This window comes from Mugil cephalus, chromosome 19 (assembly GCF_022458985.1).
Source record: "Mugil cephalus isolate CIBA_MC_2020 chromosome 19, CIBA_Mcephalus_1.1, whole genome shotgun sequence".
Taxonomy (NCBI): domain Eukaryota; kingdom Metazoa; phylum Chordata; class Actinopteri; order Mugiliformes; family Mugilidae; genus Mugil; species Mugil cephalus.
In genome coordinates, this window is record NC_061788.1 from 9,830,981 (window position 1) to 9,854,274 (window position 23,294).

The window sequence follows — 23,294 nt, forward strand, 5'->3', positions numbered from 1 at the left end:
AAAAAGAACAAAACATATATATATATATATATATATATATATATATATATAAAAATGTGTAATCAACCAAGGATTTTGCGACACCCCCTGCAGTACCTTGGCTGCCCCTTAGGGGATAGTCTCCAGCCCCCTGTCAAATATTCACTCATTTTTACATTATTTTCTAACCTTATTGTCTAATTTTTGTCTTTTTTTTTTTGTCTTTTTCCAATAGAAAAGCCAACCTGATACTACGAAGGGTGGAGAAGATCAGCCTCTACTGCCGGTCCCTCCTGCGCAGCACCCACATTCAGAGCCGCACCGACACCATGGCGTACGTCTACTGCCGGAGCGAAGAGGGGCGACCTCCCAGCAACATGTGGCACAGCTCTTTACATGACAGTCGCACCATGTGCATGGAAAAGCTCATCTCTGTACAGCGTAACACGTACAGCAACACCAAACTCCGATGAGACGGGAGTTTAGGAGACGGGCGGCACGTCTTTTATTGTTTTTTCTTATTTATTTTTGTCTGCAAAGTGACATCATTGATTGATGCGCGCCTTCAGCAGCACCACTCTGCAGCGGGTGTCTCTCTCTCTCTCACGTGACTGGTGCATTTTTATGAAAGCCAGGAGAGGTTTAAAAAAAAGAAAAAAAGAAAATCTCAGAATTCACTGGACATTGTGTTCAAGCGACCGAAAAAAAACGACATATTTTTATGTGGCCTCCTTTTATTATGAGACAGAAGATTTAAAAGAAAAATAAATGAATATATCCCCGACACTGACACATCTCTGCAAAAATGCCAGTGATTGAACATATCAACGAGAAACTGCAGCGTGAACATGTAAAATACCATTCAGCCAAATGAAAACTGGTTGGCTTAAATACTTTGAATGTAATATTGTAGTTCCTTTTCGGTGCTTTGAAGATTACCTGGAACACTTAAAACAAGAGGAGTGAAAAAAAACAAAAAAAAAACAGTATAACTTATTTGCCTTTACTACTTTCCTTTGAAAGGAGAAGCCGAAATGTGTTAAAGCCATTTGAATAATAACTCACTTGTTTTCAAGTTCACGTTCATTTAAAAAACAAGAAAAAAAAGAAGAAAGAATGCTTCAGGAATTTATAATCAGCAAGTGAAAACTATGTAGTTATTCTTATATGAGGTTTCATATATTCTGTTGAAATAGCAAGGACGAGCGCGGTAAGAGGAGTGGTCAAGAGGCTACGAGGAGCCTGGTGATATAATTATGCAAAGACGGCAGGTGGTATTCATACTTTATATTCCTTCGTACACGTTAAAAGCTTTAATTTCAGTGCTGAAATGTAGGAATCATTTTGTTATCTGCTTGTTTAGTAACTACTATTACCCAAAATAAATACAAACACTCTCATGTCTCACTACAGAAATGGATCTAGGACAAAGGAAGACGAACGCAGAAGTCTGCACTTGGGTGATGTGATGGGTTTGGGTATAAAAATTCCAATAACTAAAGGGGGAGGGTTGGAAAAAAAAAAGGTCAAATCGGATGTTATACCTCTCAAGTCTATTTAATGTGCTCGTGATCTAATGATGAGTTATGACTTGTCAGTGGAATGTGATTGTCATTAAGGGTTAAGTCACCGGATGACAGGTTCAGCATATTAAAGACAGATCTGTGGTGGCGCGGTGGTCAGAACCGTCGCCTCGCAGCAGAAGCGGTTCTGGGTTTGAACGTGCTATTGCCAGTTAATTGGCGGTGAATCTAAATTGATCGTAGGTGTGAATGTAGCCCTGTGATAAATGTGTGCCCCGCCCCCTGACTGGTGTCAACTGGCATCGGCTCCGGCTCCCCATTTACCGGATAAGAGGTAATAGATGATGGATGGATGGATGGATGGATGGATAATTATTTACCTCAGAACAGAAATGGACCCAAACAGAGTTCTATTATGCATTTTTATGGGATAAAAAAACAAAAAGAACACTGAAGTGAACACTTGTGATGGGTTAAGGTACAAATACCATAATACCTTTCTGCCAATTAAAGTGCTGGTATGATTTATGACTTGTCAGTAGGATGTGTTGTTATTGTTATACACCGATCAGCTATAACATTATGACCACCTGCCTAATATTGTGTAGGTCTCCCTTGTGCCTTTGGGTCATATGGGTTGAGGGGAGGGGCCTCTGTGGATCAGTGGTTTCAATGTTGTGGCTGATCGGTGTATATCTGCAATAAGACACAGATTAAAGTAGCAGTATTAAAGACCCAATTGCAGTCACCATATGGTAACAAGATGGCCACATGTGTGATTGAAACTCAGTGCTGGCTGGCTTTGAAAAAAAATTCCTCCGTCACAGCAGAATTTGACATTTTCCCATATTTATGTGCTCTCTTAGAAAATATTGCAAGCAGGATGAAGGGACGGTAACGGCAGTTTCTGCAGCTGTAAAAGTGAGGTTCTGTATAAGAATTGGTGATTGTAGGGATTCCTCGCAGTTACTGTTGACGCTCATTTTTGTTTCGGTCCAATGACATATAGCTCCAAGCCATGGATATTGTTTTAATGAAGACAACCAATGCCTTTTTCAATATGTTCATCTCATGTTAAATGAATTGTGATAATAAATTATTATATTGTACATTTTCAATTGTAAAAAAAAAACAAAAAAACAACAAAAGATATCTGTATTATTATGTGGCTTTGATTGTCTTTTTCTGAAGAATGTGAAATATTAAAAATGTATAGAAAATTCCCAGACTTTTATTTCTTCTCCCCCACTGCGGTGCATGTTAACGTGGAAAACTGGATAGCACTCGTGCAGCTGTGTGGCAAAGCGATCTTCACAAGTGGCAAAATAATTTAAGCCCCCCCCCTCCCCAAACAAACAATCTAACAATGCATTGCGAAACGGCTCGCCACATCTGCACATGAACTGTTTTCCTCGTGTATTTACTATTGATTTTCTGTGAAGCCCTCCCAATTTTAACGATCGTGTTTTCCACCTGGCAGTTATTTTCCTGGTGTCTAGTGATTCAGTTAAAATACTTGACATTAGAGGCGCATACCTCTCAGTTTACTCCAATCTTCTGCTTCCAGTGGCGCTAGAAACAACTCAGTTGGACTTAAACATGTATTTTTAAAGACAATAAACCTCACACTACCAGCTTAAAATAGCTGACTGTGTAATTGTCAGTGTGGGAGTTAATAGCCCATTGGATACTTTGGTATTCGATACTTCCACATTTCCTCATTTAATCTCGACTCCTCGCCTTGTGGTATGCTTACGTCATATCTGAGGAAACCAAAGAACGGGATGTTGTTGCTCAAACTTGAAAGTGTTAACACATGTTGGAACACCCACATCCAAAACCAATGGTATTCATGACCTGAAAATCAATGAACTACAACACATATTACACACTTGAAAACAAGTATTGGAAATGGAAATGTGTCTTTTGTGAGAACATAGCGGCGTGACGCTTGTTGGAAATTTCTGCATCTTTTAAAACCTCTCCACATATTTCATACGTCCTATATATGCACTCAGAGGTTAATATCTTTCCATATGGCAGGACGTGAGGGAGTTTCATCAGTAGCCCTTTTGGCTGCAGGAACTTTCCGCAGAGACCGGGAACCTTTTGGAGGTGCTCGGTGTGTTTTCACCGTAGCAACCAGGGTTTGATTTAAGTTCGGAGGAAATTATTTTACCCCCTAAAAAGGTCCTTCTCGGGGGCTTGCAGCATTTTATTTGCAGATGGCGTGAGTACATCTCAGTCAGTCTCTGCAACAGCTAAAAAATCATTTTATAATAGTCTAGGATTCAGGCATTGGACTGCTTGTTTTGAGCCCATTTGTTGCAGGTTACAAAAATAATGTCTTAAATTACTTGTGACTTTTTCCGATTCAGTTTGTCTAATCCCTGCAGGTCTTTGCAAAAACAGAGAGTTTTTGAAGAAGCCTTTTAGTTTACTGAAAAAAAGGTTCTTGGGACTAAAACTTCCAGGCACTTTGTAGGAGAACAGTTTATTAGCCGGCCTGCCATTTTGGTCCGGACTAAAATGGATGGATTGCCGCAACATTTGCACATTCATTGTCTGCTGAGGATTAAACTAAAAGATGTTAATCCTCTGACGTTTCCTCTCGGTCCACAAGAGTTTGTAGTCTGTAGTTGTGAGTGACGCCCTCTATCTTTACATCGGTTGAACTGAACTTATCTGGAGAATTGCAGGAAATTCACGTTTAGTTATTGATGTCTGAACGCTCGCCTTCCATGGATGAATAATAAAAACTTTGTTTGTCATGTTGTCAAATTTCTAAATATGTACTATATTTTGCTTTATGGGCATACACAATATGTGTGACCATCAGTTTAAGTTAACGTGCTGACATGGCAAACTAAGACAGTGAACGTGGAAGTTTAGTATTCCTAATGAGTTTACCTCAAAACTGTCCCAAGACGCTGAAAATTTTCTTCCACAGGTCATCTTCTTCAGCATACCTGCCACCAGTGGCTAGACTCTGGTGGGTCCTGTTCCTGTTTACCTGCATGGCCTCGAAGTCCAACAACCAATTACCAATCAATTTTATGTCTCCTTAATATTCATTACTAAACAGGTAGAGATGTTACAATTCCTTTTTCCAAGATCCAAGACAAAACACATTCAGAAGTCCAACTTAAAAAAAAAAAAAAAAGATCAGCAGGCTAGCAGACAGCTACAAGCTAGCAAGCTAGCAACTAACAAGAAGACACCAGCTAACTAGTCTAGCCAACAGCAGTAGGTATGAAGTGATGGGAAATGCAACTACATTTCAACCAACACTTCTCACAACAAACAAAAAAAAATAACAAAAAAAAGAGAAGCAGCTAACTAGCCTAGCCAACAGCAGTAGGCTGTATGTGGCCTACTGCTGTTGGCTGTTGGCTTGTTAGCTTGTGTCGTCTTGTTGCTTTTTTGTTTGTTCTTTTTAGTTGGATGTGCAAAAATGTGTAATTTATCCCTTCTTCGCCTCCTTGATCACTTCTTATTGAATTCAGGTTGAAAGAATAGGCAGCCCTCCCATACAGCCGATCATCACTAGCATGTATAAGGACAGAGAATAATGTTATGTTGATGTCAGTGATTTAATGTGTTAAGAGGTTTAACTTTACGTGGCGTGGTTTTACTCAGCTGATATGCAGCATGTGACTCAATCCTGCCTAAACTGACATGGACCTCACCAGAGAGAAGCCCCCGGGGGGCAAACCACTACAGCAAATTTGCGCAATATCAGGGCAATAAGTGGATCACAATTAATTAGCACGATGACAGAATGAGGCACAGATGAAAATGGCTGTAAGCAATCGGAGAATGCGCTGCGACGCCGGGATTTTAGGTTCCTTTTTGACACATGATCCAGCAGGAAAAATATTTACATTGAGCGAGAACGGAGGGAAATCAGTCACTGAACTAACAGACAGCTATCCCATATGAATTGCCCTAATTTATATCATTAACCGAAGGTGGCTTTGCCTCTCTGCATGTGAGCTCCTGGGAAGCATTTTCTTTTTCCACCTCCCTCAACAAACTATTCCTTTAAGCTCAGATCCAGTTTCTTTCCAGTCATGCAACATTAACTGCACTTTAAAAATCAGTAGCTTGATGTTCATTCTCACAAATTAGGCCATTAGGGTCAATGATGTGCCAGGAACAGCACTCACATTTCCATACCAATGTATCAATGAAGGCTTAAAGAATTACAGTTAGGCCGAAATTATATATATATATATATATTTGGACAATGGCACAATCTTCATGATTTACAATCTACATGCTGCCATATTAGATTTGAAATTAAACAACTAAGATGCAGTTGAAGTGTAGACTTTCAGGGGGTTGGACAAAAATATCCCATGAAACGTTCAGGAATTACAACTATTTATTATACAAAGTCTCTTCATTTCAGGGGCTTAAAAGTAATTGGACATGAGCAAAATGTCCCTGGGTTCCTGGGTTGCTTCTGCTGTATGTTTTGGGTTGCGGTCCAATACACTTTGGTGCATTTGGCTGAATCTGAGCAGAAAATATATCCCTATATGCTTTAGAATTTATTTGGCTGCTTTTGTCTTCTGTCACATCATCAATAAACACTGTGACCCAGTGCCAATGGAAGCCATGCATGCACATGCTATCACACTCTGTCCACCATGATTTACAGAAGATGTGGTGTGATCCATTCCAAACCTTCTGCATACCTTCTTCTTCTAATCGTTCCTGTACAGGTTGATCTTAGTTCCATCTGTCCAAAGAATGCTGCTCCAGAACTTGGCTGGCTTCTTCAGAAGTTTTTTATGCCAAAGTCTAATCTGGCCTTAATATTTTTTGAGGCTGATTAATGGTTTCCACCTTGTGATGCACCCTCTGTATTCACTCTCATGAAGTGTTCTCTATTTGGTAGACTTACGTTGTGAAGGAGTTTTCTTCACAGTGGAAAGGGTCCGACGATCATCCACCACTGTTGTCTTCTGTGAACGTCCAGGACATTTTGAGTTCCAGAGGTCACCAGTTTGTTTTGCTTTTCTCAGAATTGACTCAGAATACTTGATTTGGCCTCTCCTAACATTTCCACTACCCCTCTGATGGATTTGTTCTTTTTGTTCGACCTAAGGATGGTCTGTTGTCTGTTGATGGTCATGTCATGAGATCGTGTTTGACCGCATGTTGTGGGTTCATACCAACAGCTTCTAAATGCAGATGCCACACCTGGAATCAACTCTACCCGCTTAAATGGTGAAGGATTAATGAGGGAATAGACTATGCAGCCCATGTAATGGCTGTTGAGTAAATTGTCCTATTACTTCTGGTCCCTGGAAAAAGAGGTGGCTACATATTAAAGAGCTGCCATTCCTAAACCCTTCCTCCAATTTAGATGTGAATACCATCAAATTACACCCGAGAGTCTGCACTTTAAGCCCATATTCAATACACAACTATATCTTGAACATGTTTAGTTAAAACAGCTAAAATAAAAAAACTTGTATCACTAGACACTGTGCCTCCAAAACAGTTCGTTAGTTTGGGTCCTACGGGTTGAGGGGAGGGGACTCTGTGGATCAAAGTTGTTCCAGTGCATCCCACAGATTTTGTTGAGAATTTGTTGAATGTCCTGTTTTTCATGTTTTCTGAGTTGTTCCTAAGCTGTTTTTGTGTGTGTGCCTAGGTCAAGCTGCATCCTGCTGGGGATGGCTGCTGCCATCAAGGAGTGTCATTGCCATGGGGTGGGGGGTACCTGGTCTGGTCTAGGTGGGTGGTTCATGTCTAAGTAACATCCACATGAATGCCAGGTTCAAAAGTTTACCAGCGGAACACTGCAGTGTGGTTTACTTCACCTGTCAGTGGTTTTAATGTTCTGGCTGATCATGCTGCACAATGCGCTGCAAAAACTGGCACACATTTCCAAAAAAGTGACCACACACCTCCAGCTTATGCTCACTTTAACCAGTGTTTTATTTCTACACAATAAATGACAGCAAAATGAACATGATACTCATTATTTATGACTCTTCCTTATGAAAATATAGTACACATCAGACATGTTTTTGCCATGTACCAGAGCACCAAAAATATAATTGCAACTGTGAAAAACAGAGAGAAACATCGACTGAAACACAAAGAGTCCAATCTGTTGTATATGTGCCTGAAAAAGTGCATACTGTGTAAGAACCAAAGAGAGAGGAGGCCATCAGAGAGGAGAGGAGGGACTACTGAGTTCGATGGCTACCTGTACAGTGTTGGTGAAATTCTCAGCAAACACAAAGGCATGTGGATAAGACTCGACAAGGTACAGAATGGAGTGAGGAGAAAATGAGAGTTGTCAGTTGGTGCCGGTCGAAATTTGAAATGAAACCCCTCGACGCGTGGTCGAGATCAACTTTGAGTGTGAGGATCGCTTTCTGACGGAGACCCAGAAAATGACCATTGCGACTTTATTCATCTTGACAACAAATAAATAATTAATGATTCAATGGGTAAATCCATGGTTTAGACAACTGACAACAGTGCTTGCACTAAGCCATTATGAACAAACAAATGCTGACAGCAAGTGGTGTGGTAAAGCATCACAGATATTATTTTTTTTTTCTATTTTTTTTTTTTTTTTTTTCTGGCTTGCAGGTGATACTTTGACACAATGCACAACATTTCACGGTTCATTTCTTTGTATAATAGTTATGATAAAAATCAATCCAAGAGCTACTCCCAAACAGTTAGTACATGGTTTGCAAATACAATCATCATATAATATTATTATTTACATCTTAAAATATATTTGTTGAGCAATTGGGTACGAAACATCGCAGTAATACCACTAGATATCCACGTAATATGCAAATACATTTTTTTTTTCTTTTAACTTCCCACTTAGAAAAAAGGGACAATTCACCTTTTTTTATTTATTGAGGGATTAGGAAACAGACATACGTACATAAGAGGACCATTCTATAACCAGAGGCCTGTGAGAGGTACTTCATGTGTTACAACACACAAAGGAAATGTCTTACAACAAGATGGCACGTCAGTATTTTTCTCCACAAAGATCTGAGCAGAAAAAAAAAACAACAAAAAAAAAAACATCAGGGCTTCAGACGCTCGTTCTTACACTAACCCCCCTCCCACCCTCCCCTCCCACCCATTGCTTCATAATGAGCTAGACACAACGTTTCTGCCATTTTTAGACAAGAAATACACAACCAGGTGTTAAATTAGAAACAAAGGAGCGGCTGTTGGTGTAAAGCGCAGAGAGGTATCAAAGCCTGTCAAAAAAAAAAAAAAAAACAGAAAAAAAAAGAGACTGCTATACACATGATATTATGTGATAAGCACAGGCTGTGGGTGAGGAGAACTGTGTTCCTTCAGCCCGACTTCAAAAGGCTCTGTATGCTGGGCAAACATCCTCTCTCATTTTCACAGGGCCAGCTTGACCCTGGCCGCCCTGCGCAGGCATACCTGACATTGACAGATGAGGCAGTGTGTCGAGGAGTGGGGAGGTGGAGGTAGTAAGGGGGGAAGAGGGGGGCGGCGGGCGGGCGGGCGGGCGGCGGCGGCGGGGAGTCCCAGAGAGGGACGGCTGCCACCCCTAGGAGAAACTCTGACTCATTGGCCTCGGCTTGTTGCCAGTCAGGCTGGCCACCCCTGGCCCAGGGGCAGCCTCTGTGAGTACACATTTTCACACCTGGACAAACAGCTAGACAGGCCAGGAAAAGCAGCCCACCCATCCCTACACCTCTCTCACTGCCCACCTTCTACTTTTAACCCATCCAAGAACACTCTGCCACTCCTGACATCAGCTCCTTCTTTCCCCTTCAATTAAGATCCCTTTCTTTGCCTCCTGCCCCCGGCGCGGCTGAGCACGTGCATCCCTTCCGCCTTACGCCGGCTCTCGTGACATCATTTGCTATATTAGATATTTAAGTACTCGACCAGTATACACTTCTTTGCAGAACTCTTTGTATGCACGGCTAATGTGTGCATTCTTCCCAAAAAAAAATTAAAAATAAAAATAAACTTTACATTCTGGTTTTAAAGGAAAAACAACAACAAAAAGACAAAAGATACACTGCACTCAGTGTGCTGAAACACAGTGAATCCTCACTGGAGACGAGCAGTGTCCATCTACACATAAGGACCAATGAGAGACGTTCTTTTGTGGTGGTGGTGGTGGAGGTGGCGGGCCGGAATTGTACTGCATGTGTGTGTGCGTGTGTGTGTCCGATAAGTGCCGGACAGCGACGAGACTGTTAACGACGGAGACGAAAAAAAAAAAGAACAGTTTTGACTCTATGATGTGTCGGTTTATAAGAACAATGTAAAAAATAAGTTACATGGACATTAAATATAACTTAAAAAAGTATAACACTCTCAATAAATAGTTCTACTATTTACACCATTGCTATGAGACGCAAAAAAAAAAAATGTCACTAACATACCAAAAAAAAAAAAAAAATATAGAAGCAGCAAACGTTACAGGCATGAGGTACAGCAAGGGATCCTGTGATGACTACAGTAGAGAGGTGACGTCCTCATCCAATGCGCAATTGTTTAATTCTTCCCATGGCTATCTATCTTGGTAAGCTATGGCTTATGGGCACCTTCTCCAATAACGAGATTTTTTTTTAATTATTATTATTATTATTTCAAGTTGACATGCAGTCACATTCTGTGGCCTTTCTTAGCGATAGCAGTCGGGTGTTTTGGTGTCCACGCTTTGAACTGGTGGTTCTGGTAATGCGTCGAGGAGGCTATTTGGAAGGTAGTCTGAGCATGTGGAAGCGACAAGTCAGATTTGGTTCATACAAATGATTTCGAAGGATTTGGATTCGTCCATTTTCGAACAGCTGGAACGGCTTTCCAGTGGCCTCGGTGGCAGGTGACGAACCACAGCACTGCATGTCATTGGTTTCGCGTAGTGATTGCAGGTCAGTCTCTCACCGGTAACAGTTCTATGTAAAGCAGCAGTATCTGGAGTACTAATATTACATATAATTTGATAATATCAACATAATACAATTCATTTCTTTTTAACCAGGGCTATATAGTTTCCATATAAAGTGTTAAATGCAATATTCGAAGATGGTGTAGCCTTTAGACTGTCCGTACAAAGTTTCATAAAAGTCCGTTCCCTTGTAATGGGAACTTCTTCATTTTCTTTCTTCACCATCTCCCGGTTTTCTCTGCCAAAATGTACACCTTTTGACCGAAGACAACGCATTACACAAACATCGAGGAAAAGACAGAAACACAAAGAAAATATGCAGTCTAAGCTTAGACCTTTAAATATCCGACAGTACACAAAAACAAAATGTGTACCCAATTGTTTTGGATCTGGCGGCCCCTATGGATGATGTACGAATGGATACATGCTTCATAGTGACAACACCTCCCTACTTCATTGATAATATCCGAGTCCGTTTAGGATGGAGAGGATTTAGGGTCAGACACAAGTAAAAAACAAAAAAAAACAAAAAAACAAAACACTAATGACAGGAAAGCTAATAGCAACACAGGGAGTCAAATGATCGAAATATCATACAGTTTGCTTCAGATCACCATTTTTGACAATAGCAGCTTCTAAACATTTTTGAAAGATATACTTTTTTTTTCTTCTTACATGACGACTAGAAAGTGCAGTAACTGAGGTCAATAATAATACAAACACTGATTAAATATGACATTTTCTAAAAATAAAAAAAAAATGAAATACATGATAAACCTAAAAACATATTTTCTTAACGCTCCTGTCCATCAAGAACATATAGTAATATTTACATGATATTTTCTTTTTTTCATTTTTCTTTTTTTCCTTTATATTTGGTGGAAAATAATACCTTCTCCCTTTCTTTGTATGTTCTGGTATCGATCTTCGCTAATGTAAAAAAAACAAAAACAAAAAAAAACCCATGAAAATGGTCTTGCATTGACGCTCAACTACGCTCAATGTGAGACCACGTACTTGTGACGAGGATCTGGAATGCTATAGCAGCCTGATGTGAGTCCGAGGGGCCGTGGCGTTGGCCCCCCCGAATGAAATGAAAGGTCGTGATCATGCCGGCCGAAAAGCCACGACTACAGTTGCAGCCAGAGAGTAGCAGCAAACGGTGGAGCGGTACGCCAAGCAGCCTTCATTATCAAATGTGCGTGAGGGGGAGAGGAAAAAAACAAAAAAAAAAAAGGGCCTGAAATGAAGAGTAACAAACCCACAAAGCTATCGCAGCAAGCAGCCAAGGTTAATTGGTGAGGAGGTCGAAAAAAATACTGAAAAGCGCTGATCGGAAAACAACCAAGTGCACTTTATACCGAAGAGGGCGGCTGAATGTGTGTGACTTAAACTGGACCCCGGCGGAGAGTCGTGGGGAGATTTGATCGTATTGTGACTGCAAATGCTGTGTTGACATATACATCCAAATGTCATTTTCATGTACAACATCGTTGTAAGAGAGAGTCCGGTCCTACCGGGAGGAGAGAGGGTAACAGATGTGTGCTTGTTTGAGCATGTGCGGAGAGGATGGGTTGAAGGTAGGTGTGTGTGTGTGTGTGTGTGTGTGTGTGTGTGTGTGTGTGTGTGTGTGTGTGTGTGTGTGTGTGTTTGTGTTGGGGGGGATAACAGATACAGTCTCCTATCACCTACACTCATTCTCACCCAACTCACTATTCCCCTACTCTGGTGTGACTGTGCTGTGCAGTACTGTGCAATCAAGACTCCAGACTCCAAGCATTGACTACATTCTGAACAAGGCCGGGACGCTTTTTTATTTTTCAGTTTGGAATCGGCGCTCGAGGTAACAGGGTTCTTATCAAGCGATTAGGAGAGAGAGAGAGAGCGAGAGAGAGAGAGAGAGAGAGACAGAGAGAGAAAGAGGAGTTCAAACTGAAACTAAAATCAGCTCGACCCAAAGTGAGGCATCGTCGATAACATTCTTCAAGTCGTGATCGATTCGTGTAGTGTCGCGTGTCGTCGGATGGGATGTGCGGTCGGGGGGTGGGGGGGCGAACAGGTGAGGTTCCGGACGTTCTAAAGTTCTTTAGTGCGTTGCTCGCGTGGCGTCGTCGGCGTGCACTATTGTATTAATGTGAGGTTAAAACATGCAAGCGTGAACGGAATGGAGAGGTACCGTGAAGCAGCAAGGAAGACGAAGCGGTCTAACTCTGTGAGATACTGCAATGATGGGAAGATGGGAAGAAGCAAAAGCCATGCTAAGGTGTTTTCATTACGCATTTTGGATAAATCGAAGTAGGAAACTTGTTTATGTGTTTTGGTCATCAATTAGATATTTTTTATTTGTACATCTCCGTGTACGTGAGTTTGGCCCTTTTTTGTTTCCTCTGTTCGTTGAATCTGTGACTTAAACTTTAACAACATGGCTCTCTCTATTCCCCACCAAGCTAGAAATAACCTCTATAGCCTCTGATGTGCCTATGAAGAAACACACTTCACTGAAAAGGATGTAGAGATACAGGATATCTGACAGGTTTGGAACCAGGAACAACGTAACATGCCTTCAAAGGATTATTAGGAGGATTTTTTTTTTTTTTTTTAACGCTTCCCCTGATTTCCTTCATATTTGTCAATCCCCCACTTGCACATTTTGATTTACCTTTGGTTCAGTCGTGTGGTTGTACAGCAAGGTCACTAAAATAGACACAGAAGCCAGCACAAAACTCAACGAAAGGCATGCTAACTAGGCTTGGTTACGTTTTTGCTGTTGTTTTCTTTTTCTTTTTTCTTTTCTTTTCTTAAAAAAAAAATGGCTGATATAATTTTATTTTTAAATTTTTGTCTTTGCTACATATGTTTTCTTTCTTTTTTTTTTGTTGGTTTGTTTATGATGCTACTGCGAGGGGGGGAGGGTTACTTTCCTTTACAGCTGAAAAATGAAGTTTTCCATGAAGTCTCATGAGTCCCATCTTCTTTTTCTAGATCTTCCCGTGATGTGGAGGCGGAGAGGCATTTCGGCTGGTCGGGGTTGCAGTATGGATGGAGAGGTATGCCTTTTAAGCAGCATGTGCAGGAAATTGGAGGCCGAGAGGAGGATGAAGGTAGGTGGCGGGGGAGAGGGGGAGAGGGGGAGGGGGTCTGCCTCGGCCGCTCTGGCTGTGTTGTGTTGGAGAAAGGGTCCTGGGACGTTGAACAGAGGTCCCCGCTCAGGTTGGTCACCCCAGGGAATGGACGTGTTGGTCCCTCCGGTTCTCTACGGCGTTGGGATCCCGGCAGGAGCACTCGTCGCGTATGTCGCAGGACATGGGGAATGGAATCACCTGGGCAGGAGGGAAAGAGATACTCGTTTTAGTCTGTGCAGCCATTACAGATGCGTGATAGGTAGCAGGGCTGCCATTCTGGAAAAAATGTGAATCGGGATTTTTTTTTTGCTTAGAATTGGCACAATTTTACAAATTGTTTATTGCACTGATGAACTTTAACAAAACAAAACCAAAAAAAACATTCAAATGGTCATTCGAGTAGAGTATCAAACATTGAGATTTCCTTAGAATATAGAGCATACGTTTGAACAATAGGCTTGTTAGCTTGTTAGCTTGTTAGCCTCAACTGCAGGCGGGCTTCCTCCACTGACAGAATCACGCTTTACCATAGGTTGAGGGAGGAGTCAGCGGCAGTGCTGCCTTTAGGGGCGCTTGAAGAAATACAGGAAGAAATGGGAGCATTTGTTTGTGATGCCACTCGTGAAATACAATACTTCATACGTGTACGTGAGAATCGATATCGCGATTTTTTTAACGATTAATCGTGCAGCCCCAATGGGTAGTTGGTTCACACATACATAATGGAAGCGCCGTGTAATCCAACTAAAATAACATTTCTTTTTCTACACTGCGATTACTTTTATTGCTCCACTTAAAATTTCTGTCACATGATCTTTTCAGCCAACTCTGCATTATCTCCCTTTTTCATCATCTCTCTCGCTCCCTCCAATGCTTCCACATAGAAACACACAGCTTGTTCTTGTTCGGCCTCCCCTCGTAGCTGATGCAGACCAGATTTTTTTGCAAATATCAAACAGGTTTGAAATTTAAATGGTGCGGTTCTCATTAACTTATTTGCCTCATTTTGTAACTGGGTACACAAAACTCAGCGTACAGAGTGTACCTAAACTCAGAGCTGAACTGGAGGCCCGGTTACATAGTAAAATTTCAGTATGGCAAGAGAAAAAGAAAATACGGCCGGTTCAAAGAAAATCATCTCCAAGCCAATGGGAAGGAACGGCCGGTCTTATAGCCAATATGAACACATCATACGAGAAAACCTTCAGGGTGATATCGCCTAACGCCTCTGCTTTTTCTTTTGCTGACACACAACCCCATAAACAAGCGGTCCTATCTCAGGCAGGCGGATGTCAAAGTGAAATTCTGTAGTTGAAAAACTGAAACCAGAAGATCAGTGGCCATTGCCCGTGGCTTTGACGTCACTGTATAACGTTGGCAATGCGTCACCAGCACCAGCTGCTGCTGCCTTGTCTATTCGCCTCTCGGGGGGCCTGCTTCAGCTGTTTGGGTACACAAAATGTGCCCCCCCACCACCACCACCACCACCACCACCACCTCCTCTCTCTCCAGTCCAAACAAGATACACATGTGGTCCAAGTCATGGAAGGCAGGCAGCCGACCAAGGACATGTCTGTATTTGTGTCCTGGTGGCTAATATTATCAGTCTGCGGGGGCCTGCGGTCGGTGTTGCTTTTTCTTATTAGGGCTAAGTGGTATTGCCTTTTTTTGCACAAACTGTGTATATCTCAGTATATATTGAAGATGTAACAACAGCTCTGGCCGGTGCAACTAAAACAGATGCTAAGCTGACAGCGCGCCGCGTGCCAAAGACATCTATTGGTTCAATGCCGTTAGTGAAAGCTGTCTGGCCGCTACGGGAGGAGCCGTATCCAAGGAAGGGTCATGGTGCTATTATCTGAATATGGAGTAGCTGTTGTATAATTACGGAGACTACTTTTGTAATGGCATCTAACTGAATGATTACTGAATGCATTAGCAAAGAATGACTAAGAAATTGGAGTTTTTTCATCCACTAAAAGATGCATTTAATATGATGGCGTAGCCTGAATTGCACGCTATCGACTTCAAAGTTTGGGGTGAACTTGAAGCTGGCTCACTTATGAAGAGACGTCAAACTAATTCATCTTGTTTCGCTGGGTATTAATATAAACCTAATTTGAAGCTCTGACTAATTTCCAGAATAGCAAATTTTATCAAAACTGGTGCTAAAGGAAGATGACCGCCTGATTGTGCAACAGTGTCCTGCATTACTTTGCAAAGTAATGTAACATGGTAAATATGGCGCACAGGTAACAGGACCGATGGTTCGTGAGTATTGGGGATTTCTGGACAGCTGGTCTGTGGAATGACGTGGGGGGCTAGCTAGCCTACCGAGGAGCAGTGACGCACGCTCCCCTTTGGAATAGGGTGTAAAATAAGTTGTTTGTGTGCGGGGATGGTGCTCCCGACGCGAGGGCCAGGTGGGCAGTGCCTAGACTCCTTTGAGAAAACGGGGCCTACGCGTGACGACTTTACAAGCGTGCGGCCGGACACACTTCAGAAACAGCTGTCGACTGCATCACCAGCGTTTCCTCTGCGACGTTTCGAGGCCAAGAACTCGGGTCTCCTCGTTCCCACCTGAACCCGCCTCGGTTCAATTGCGATATCTCTTTTCGCACGTCGGCTCCGCTACTTTTTGAATCTCTTCTCGCTTATCTCAGCCTGCTTTATTACTTCCCTGTCTTGCCGCGCACTTTCGCCCTACGCCTCCCACTCCTCTTGCGCGATCCGCTTCCCCTCCAAGGCCACTTCTGTTTATCTCTCTATCTAGAGAATGATGGTGGGTGGCAAATTTGACATGGTTTCCTTTGACCTTGACCTCTAGGGTGGCTGGGCCAGCTGCCACATCTGGCCCTGAGTTAAGGTTCTCTCAGGGTGGCTGGGAAATGGGACTGACTGGCCTTGTGGGCCTGGGGGCCCTCATGCTGCCCCGTGTCCCAGGGCTAGAAGAGGGCTGGGCGAGGACACCCACTAACAGCAACATAAAAGCCCTTCTGAAGGGCGCAGACCTTGTCAGAGCCCCATCCCTCCATCTCAGGAACAGGTCAAAATAACACCGAGTTCCTCTCCACACTTCTGTGTGTGCAGTATGTGCGTGTAAGCCAGTGCTTAAAGGAAAGAAGGTGGTGTAAGGGGCACAGGGCTGGGGGGGAAAGGAAAGGAAACTGTCTGATCTAGAGATGCATACCACACTGTTCATTAGCAAGCAACTGAGGTTATTAGAAATGATTACAACAAACAATATAGGGCGGCCCGTCAGATCTTTTCTAATCTGTCTGCACGAGTTAGCAAACCAACAACATCGCCGCAGTCCAAATGGAAACATATAGCCGCGTCCACGAAGGGAGCGCGCGCCTGCGATCGCATGTCGCACTCGCAGGTCTCGTGACCTCGAGCGGCTTCGCCCGACAACGCTGTCAGACACGGCATGATGCATACTTTGAAATCAATTACCGGTGTGAAGTATCCCACACACGCAAACACGCACACACAAAAAAAATCCTAGGTCCAGAGCAAGAGGGGGAAAATAAAGTTTTTACAGATCAGATTTTGGAAGGAGAAAGAGTGACTTAACAGCCAAAAAACACCTAACTAAGTCTGGCAAAGTAAATGCAACCGCCTGGTGCACGCCAGCCCAAGCTCCTACAAACGGTTGGGGTTGGGGGGGTGCGTACACCTGGTGTGTAACCACCTTTGCTCAAATGTGCAGAAAAGCCCTATAGGAAGGAAGCTATAGAATTATTGATTTGAATCCTTCCATCGCAGCGGTTTGACCTCAGTAGTAAGTAAGCTGTTATAAATACAGCGACCAGAAAATTTCCTTACTTTCCTCTCTCGGGAGGTTCTCTTTTGCCCCTTTTTCCCCTTTAATTGCCCTGGCAGGGCAGTTGAAAGTCTACTCAGCTGCATGCTGGAGATTTTAAAAACCAAAGATATGTTGATAGTGCGCACTTTTAGTCTTCATTAATCTGAATATTTAATGTAGTCCACGTTAAAAAAAAAAAAAAAAAAAGACAGAAAATGTCCGGAAAGAAGACCGACATTCACAGTCAATTCTGGAAAAACACAATATAGCATTTATTCCTATGCATCTATGTATCTGCAGCGGCTCCGAGATGCTATTTACTAATGTATTTTGAAAGGGAGCAAATGGCTCGGTCTACGTGCGTCACCAACACGACACAGAAAGGTTAGCGGTTAGCGATGGATATCACGGACCAGCAGCTCAGACACAAACATCAATCATGACACATAGCGAGTCACGTATTAAGCGTACTCGTGCCAGATGGAAAGCTGTAAACAGGGGTGAGGGACTCAGAAGGATCTTACACAAGACCCCATCTCAGACAGAAACAACATACAGGCACATTCATAAAAAGTCGTCCGAGAGGGGGCCGGCTAAATCCAAGAAAGGAATTCCTTCCCGACTAGATGGGGGGCTGCAAAAAGGGTCTCGAGCAGGGAACCCTCAGAAAGGCATGCCCTTGCTTCCTCTCCTCCCTGCCTCGCTAAATCCAGCCAACAGCTTGCAACTATTAAGGGGAGATCCTGTGGCGACCTTACGTGCAGCCAGTCCTTGCACCTTCAAAGCTCCTGGGGTGGAACAATACACAGCAAGTCGTCCAGAACTCCCTAATACACAAATCCTTAGCAAAACAAAAGGAGTATTTTCTGAGAAGTGAAAGTAAAGTTAATTAGCGGAGCTATGTTGCTTTTCGCTGTAGTTAAACAGATCGTATCGGGGAGAAATTCTGATATTAGCAAGGCAAACAACTAATAACTCCTGGCATGTTTAAAGTGTCTCTATTAAACCCCAAATATAGTGTTTTTCGCATTAAACCGCGTGACATTTTCGCCTCTTAATGATGATTTATCGAGACGTCTATTTATCCGCCCATTTGGTCCCCCGCTCTGTTAACCGATCCGGCGACGGATAATGAATTTAATGGCTGTTTGTTTAAATTAAAAGATTCATTCGAGATTGCCCGCTTTAACACTAGAAAAGTATCATTATCATTTAAAAGCGCTTGGCTTTTTCGAGTGACTTTTCATATTCACGGGAGACGTCCTAAGAGCTGGAACGTGGGACCGGGCATGTTCTTTCCCTCGATAAATAATATTTTTGCTTTGATGCGAGACATCAGACAAGAAGTCCTACCCCATCAATAATGTATAATTTGCAATTACAATAAACACATTTTTGCCTAATTTAGCGGACCTATCAAAGGCACAGCAAGAACACCGTATACTTGTCCCTGTCTAGGAGGAACACTCAGGACCACCAATAAATTAGATGTTCTTTCAGCTGACGTTAAATGACCCCCACTGTGCCATAGACAACAAAATCCGCGTCGACAAAATATGTGTTCAGGAACTTGTGGTCTGGACGAGAACATAAATTTCCCACTAAAGAGGAGCTCAGAGGAGAGGGACTGTCAGTAATTAGTTACAGATCCCTTTTGACATATATTGCATCTTTTTTTATTGTTGTTGTTTTTGTTATGTTTGTTTTCAGAGGTTTTATGCATCGCCATCCCGGGTTTCCTGCCCGTGCATGTGTTCGGTTTGGGGAAAATCAGAATCAGGTGCAAAGCTTACCCCGCTTCTGACTCGACGACCGAGCTGATCAGATGGGGATGACTACGAGGATAAACTTCCCCCAAGAGAGAAAAACAACTACATGCAAATACCGAAAACGATAAATACGGAGCGAATTTTAAATGTGGGCAACGATATCAAAGCAATGCCATAAAACAACAAGATAACGTTGTCAGGGGAGGCTGTTTAAATGTAATAATTTAAAACTTAAGCTCTGGTTAATTTGAGTTTCATGAAAATAGGGTATGTTTAGATTGGCCGCGGCACTGAGCAACATGTGTTTTTCGAGCAAGCAACATCAATTAGGCAATCGACTAACAAGAAAAAGGGATTATATCAAACATCTGGCTTTCCTCTGTTCCCGTATCAAATTCACATATCGGCTTAATTCCTCAGTGTTTCCTTTTTGTTTCTCACCCACAGTAACCTTCCTTCACCCCTTGCTCCTGGCAGACGATAAATCAAATTATGATAGATTATTTCAGAGCAAGTTTTTTTTAAGTTTTTTTTTTTTTTTTTCCCTGTATCTTCCAAAATAGTTTCCAGGGGACCCGCTAGTGGAAAACACCTGTCTACTGTTGTTTTTAAAATAATAATGCCTGGGTGCGATTTATTCAACTAGACATTTTAAAGCCAGGTGATCCAGTTACTGTGTTAATACCTCAGCGGTGTCTATATTTCAGTAGCTGGAATGAAGCTTCTCTTCACCAGTCGTGCTGCACCGACGGAAGTCAATTAAAGACATTTACTAGATGATTTGATACTTCGTTTGCCTGTATTTACCTCAGTAAACTGGCAACACCTGCTTTATAGACACTACTATTGACCGTCGGTATGCGGCATCCTCGGCTTGGAAATGCTACATCACCGAACCCCGGTCGGATAAATCCAAAAAGGCTTTAAAGCTCGGAAGGTGAATGCGTCCTTTTGCGTGAAAAATGCGCCACTCTAATTCTACTATCAACGGGATTTTAAAAATGATTATCGAATGAAATACGGCGAAGTTATTTGAGGAAATATCAGAAATGCTCCTTCCCCTCTCATCCATGAGGGAGGTGTGTCCGTGTTTGATTAATAGCAGCTGGCAGGCCGAGCCCCAGCAGGGGAATGGGAGTCAAAATAAACTAACTTTCACTGTAGCTCACAGGCCACGGGCGGGCGGACGTGTAGGCAAGCGGGCACAGAGCGAGGACCGTCCCGAGCACATAAAGAAGAGGCACTTGAAGATCTGTTTGAAAGGCGAAGGTGCAGGAAAAGACAAGGAGTTTAGACCGGGGGTCTTAAACGTTTTCCAGGCCAAGGACCCCCAAACTGATGGAGAGATTAAGTAGGGACCCCCTACCTACTACATGTGTTCTATATTAAACTCAGCCTAGTGCTATTCATAAATATACATTATTGTTATCATTATCCCTTATCCCTTTACTAAAATATGTTGGATTCATGTTAATGTGTATTTAAAGGAATTTAAATTTGTGGGGGGAAATTAAAAAGTATATAAAAAATGTCTAATCAACCTAAGATTGCAGTACCTACGCGGACCCCCTGTTGAAGACCTATGGTTTAGACCATAAGTATCCCCCACCAGGCTGTGTACTTCAGCAAATTCAATAGGAAATATTCACAATAGATGAATTACCTTTAACTTGTGTTTGTCTAAAGGCTCAGACAAACCAAACCAAAGGCCCAGAAAACTGGTAGTGATTGTTGACATCTAGCTGGTATCTAATCTGTGCCAGCAAGTGTCATTTAAAGCAGGAGAACACAGGCATTAGACCTGCGGACACACAAACTGTGGTAAAGATCTTTCCCAAATAAGGTTGTTCAGTGGCCTCATTCAATAACGGCCTTCAAATGAAATACCTGGGGGGGGGGAGCCCTGGCTCAGAAGAAAAAACCTTGGGATGTGCATGGATTGATACAGTCGTAAGTTGTAGTGCAGAGGTATATAGAGGAGCGCGTTCTGTGTGTTCAGGTTGATTTAAAAGCGCCGCAATTCACCGGATTACTTTTCGCCGTGCATAATTACAACAATCTGGATCCTGCAGAGCAACCGAAGAGCTCAACAATTTGAAAACGTGGGATTTCCATTGAAAAGGCACGAGGCTGAAAACAGCACTAAAGGCTGAGAGACCTGGGAACAAACAGTTTAAGGCTGTTGCATAGCAGGGACTGGCTGAGGATCACCAGGCTACAACGTGTGTGGTGCTGTTTACCAGAAGTCACTGACTGCAAAGAATGATTTGGCCTTTCTTCACTAGTATCACTCTGGTTGATTTGAAACCCCTGAACACTGGGAACTGTGTTACAAGCGCTGTACACCGATCAGGCAGAACATTATGACCAGCTACCTAATACTATGGAGGTCTCCCTTGTGCCTCAAAAACAGTCATCAGAGAATGGACATGGGGTCACATGGGGGTGTCCTGTGGTGTCTGGTAATGGAATGTTGCCTTTGAGTCCTATGGGTTGAGGGGAGGGGCCTCTGTGGATCAGGCTTGTTCCACTGCATCCCACAGATAACTGATCAGTTTGGGATCTAGTGAATTCCGAGGCCAGGTCAACGCCTCATGCTGTTTTCATGTTTTTGGAGTTTTCAAAAGTTTCCGAGCAGAACATTGTATTGTCACGAGATGGTCGATGTTATTTACTTCTCATGGGAGTGGTTTTAATGTTGTGGCCGATTGTTGCACACGTCACACCAGTTTTCTAGACTGATGTGAATCCTAATCCTTGTAACTTTGATAAAAAGGGACATTTTGGCGGGATAATGTACGAAAATATTAAAACTATCAAAGGTGTTCCATTTGTAAACTAAACATGTGTTACTTGACACCCCCCCCCAACCCCATGTAGAGCACAACAACTTTCACAACTCGTGGCCTGAACTCCCCTAACCCAGATCAACCTCTTCTTGCTGATATAGTTTAATGGAGTCCATCCTCCCACTGGAGTCTGTCAGTAAAAGTGAGTTATGCAAGTGTTGGCGTTGCCCTTCCATTGGATTGGGGTAAGAAGATGCAGAGACGAGATAGCGTCAATCAGAAGCAGCGAAACCACTACAGGAGTGAGGTCACTTTCCAGAGGGTTTCTCACCAACTTTCTGCTGCTATTGAACTCCAAAACCAATACCTTGCATCTGGACTTTTTTTTTTTTTTTTTTATAACAAAAGATTAGCTGCTCCTACTACAGTAGCAGATTGCAGATAAATATAAGAAGAGCAGCTGTTTGGCTGCTTAAACACACTTTGCCCAAATGTAGTTTTAGCAGATGTAGTCATTTGAAACTCATTACTTTACTTTTGAACTGGCTATTTCATTTCTTGTTGTGTATTGCAGAGACTGCATGAAAAGTTCAGCCACATTAAACAGGAGCGGGGCCAGGGTCAGCTGGAGACGGGGTCTTGTAAAGAGAAGCGCAAGACGGACCACTCATTGTTTTCAGCAGGTGATCCCTACATGTCTGGTATTCATCCAATTTGACACCAACTAATATTACTTTGTGTCATCCGCGGCAATGTTTCTTAATGCAAACTGGGTTTCTGTCTGGCCGAACTGAGGCTGAAGACTCCCAGAACTCCTGCAGCTTGAGAGAAACTGCATTAGCTGTCATGTTCAAAAAGAGCCGTCTCTGGAGACATCCAGCAGACAGACGTTGGGGTCACTGGAGCAGAAATTGCAACAGAGCATACGCAGATGATTTCTCTCTTCTTTATTTTCCTTTTTCTAACACACAACTTCACAGCCCCACCAGCTTACACCATTAAAGAAAGAAAAAAAAAAACACTCTCTCCCTTAAAGGGACCGCGTCAACCGACGCAACAGCGTGTAGAACATACACAAGACCACTGATTGTGTTACCAGAGTCTGCTGCGGTACAACACCCTTCGGTCAGGAGGGATCGATGCTCCGGACGAAACTGCGGAGACTTTCAGATGCAAAGCAATGCCTTTGTCATTCCATGGTCATCCCCGTTATTTGGTTCTCATTTAAATCAAAGAAGCCGCCTCTGTTAGACAGGAAGGATGATACGTCCTATTCTCATGGCTCTCAGGACACAAAACGTGCATGAGCGAATAACAAACCATGAAAACACGGACCAGAACCAAATACCAGAATTTTTTGACTCTC

At 42.7% G+C, this 23,294-nt stretch overlaps 2 protein-coding genes across 3 annotated transcripts in view; one reads left to right on the forward strand and one right to left on the reverse strand.

The window, feature by feature from the left end:
* The window catches only part of LOC124996430 (astrotactin-2-like), a 259,132-nt gene extending 256,408 nt beyond the window's left edge, over nt 1–2,724 (forward strand). The window contains exon 23 of the mRNA XM_047569442.1: nt 215–2,724. Coding sequence (XP_047425398.1) covers nt 215–452 — 238 coding nt within the window. The 3' untranslated portion in view covers nt 453–2,724. The remainder of the gene's footprint in view (nt 1–214) is intronic.
* Nucleotides 2,725–7,433: 4,709 nt separating this feature from the next.
* Nucleotides 7,434–23,294, reverse strand: part of pappaa (pregnancy-associated plasma protein A, pappalysin 1a) — an 85,425-nt gene continuing 69,564 nt past the window's right edge. For both annotated transcript variants that reach the window (XM_047570158.1, XM_047570159.1), the window contains exon 22: nt 7,434–13,760. In XM_047570158.1, coding sequence (XP_047426114.1) covers nt 13,656–13,760 — 105 coding nt within the window. In that variant the 3' untranslated portion in view covers nt 7,434–13,655. The remainder of the gene's footprint in view (nt 13,761–23,294) is intronic.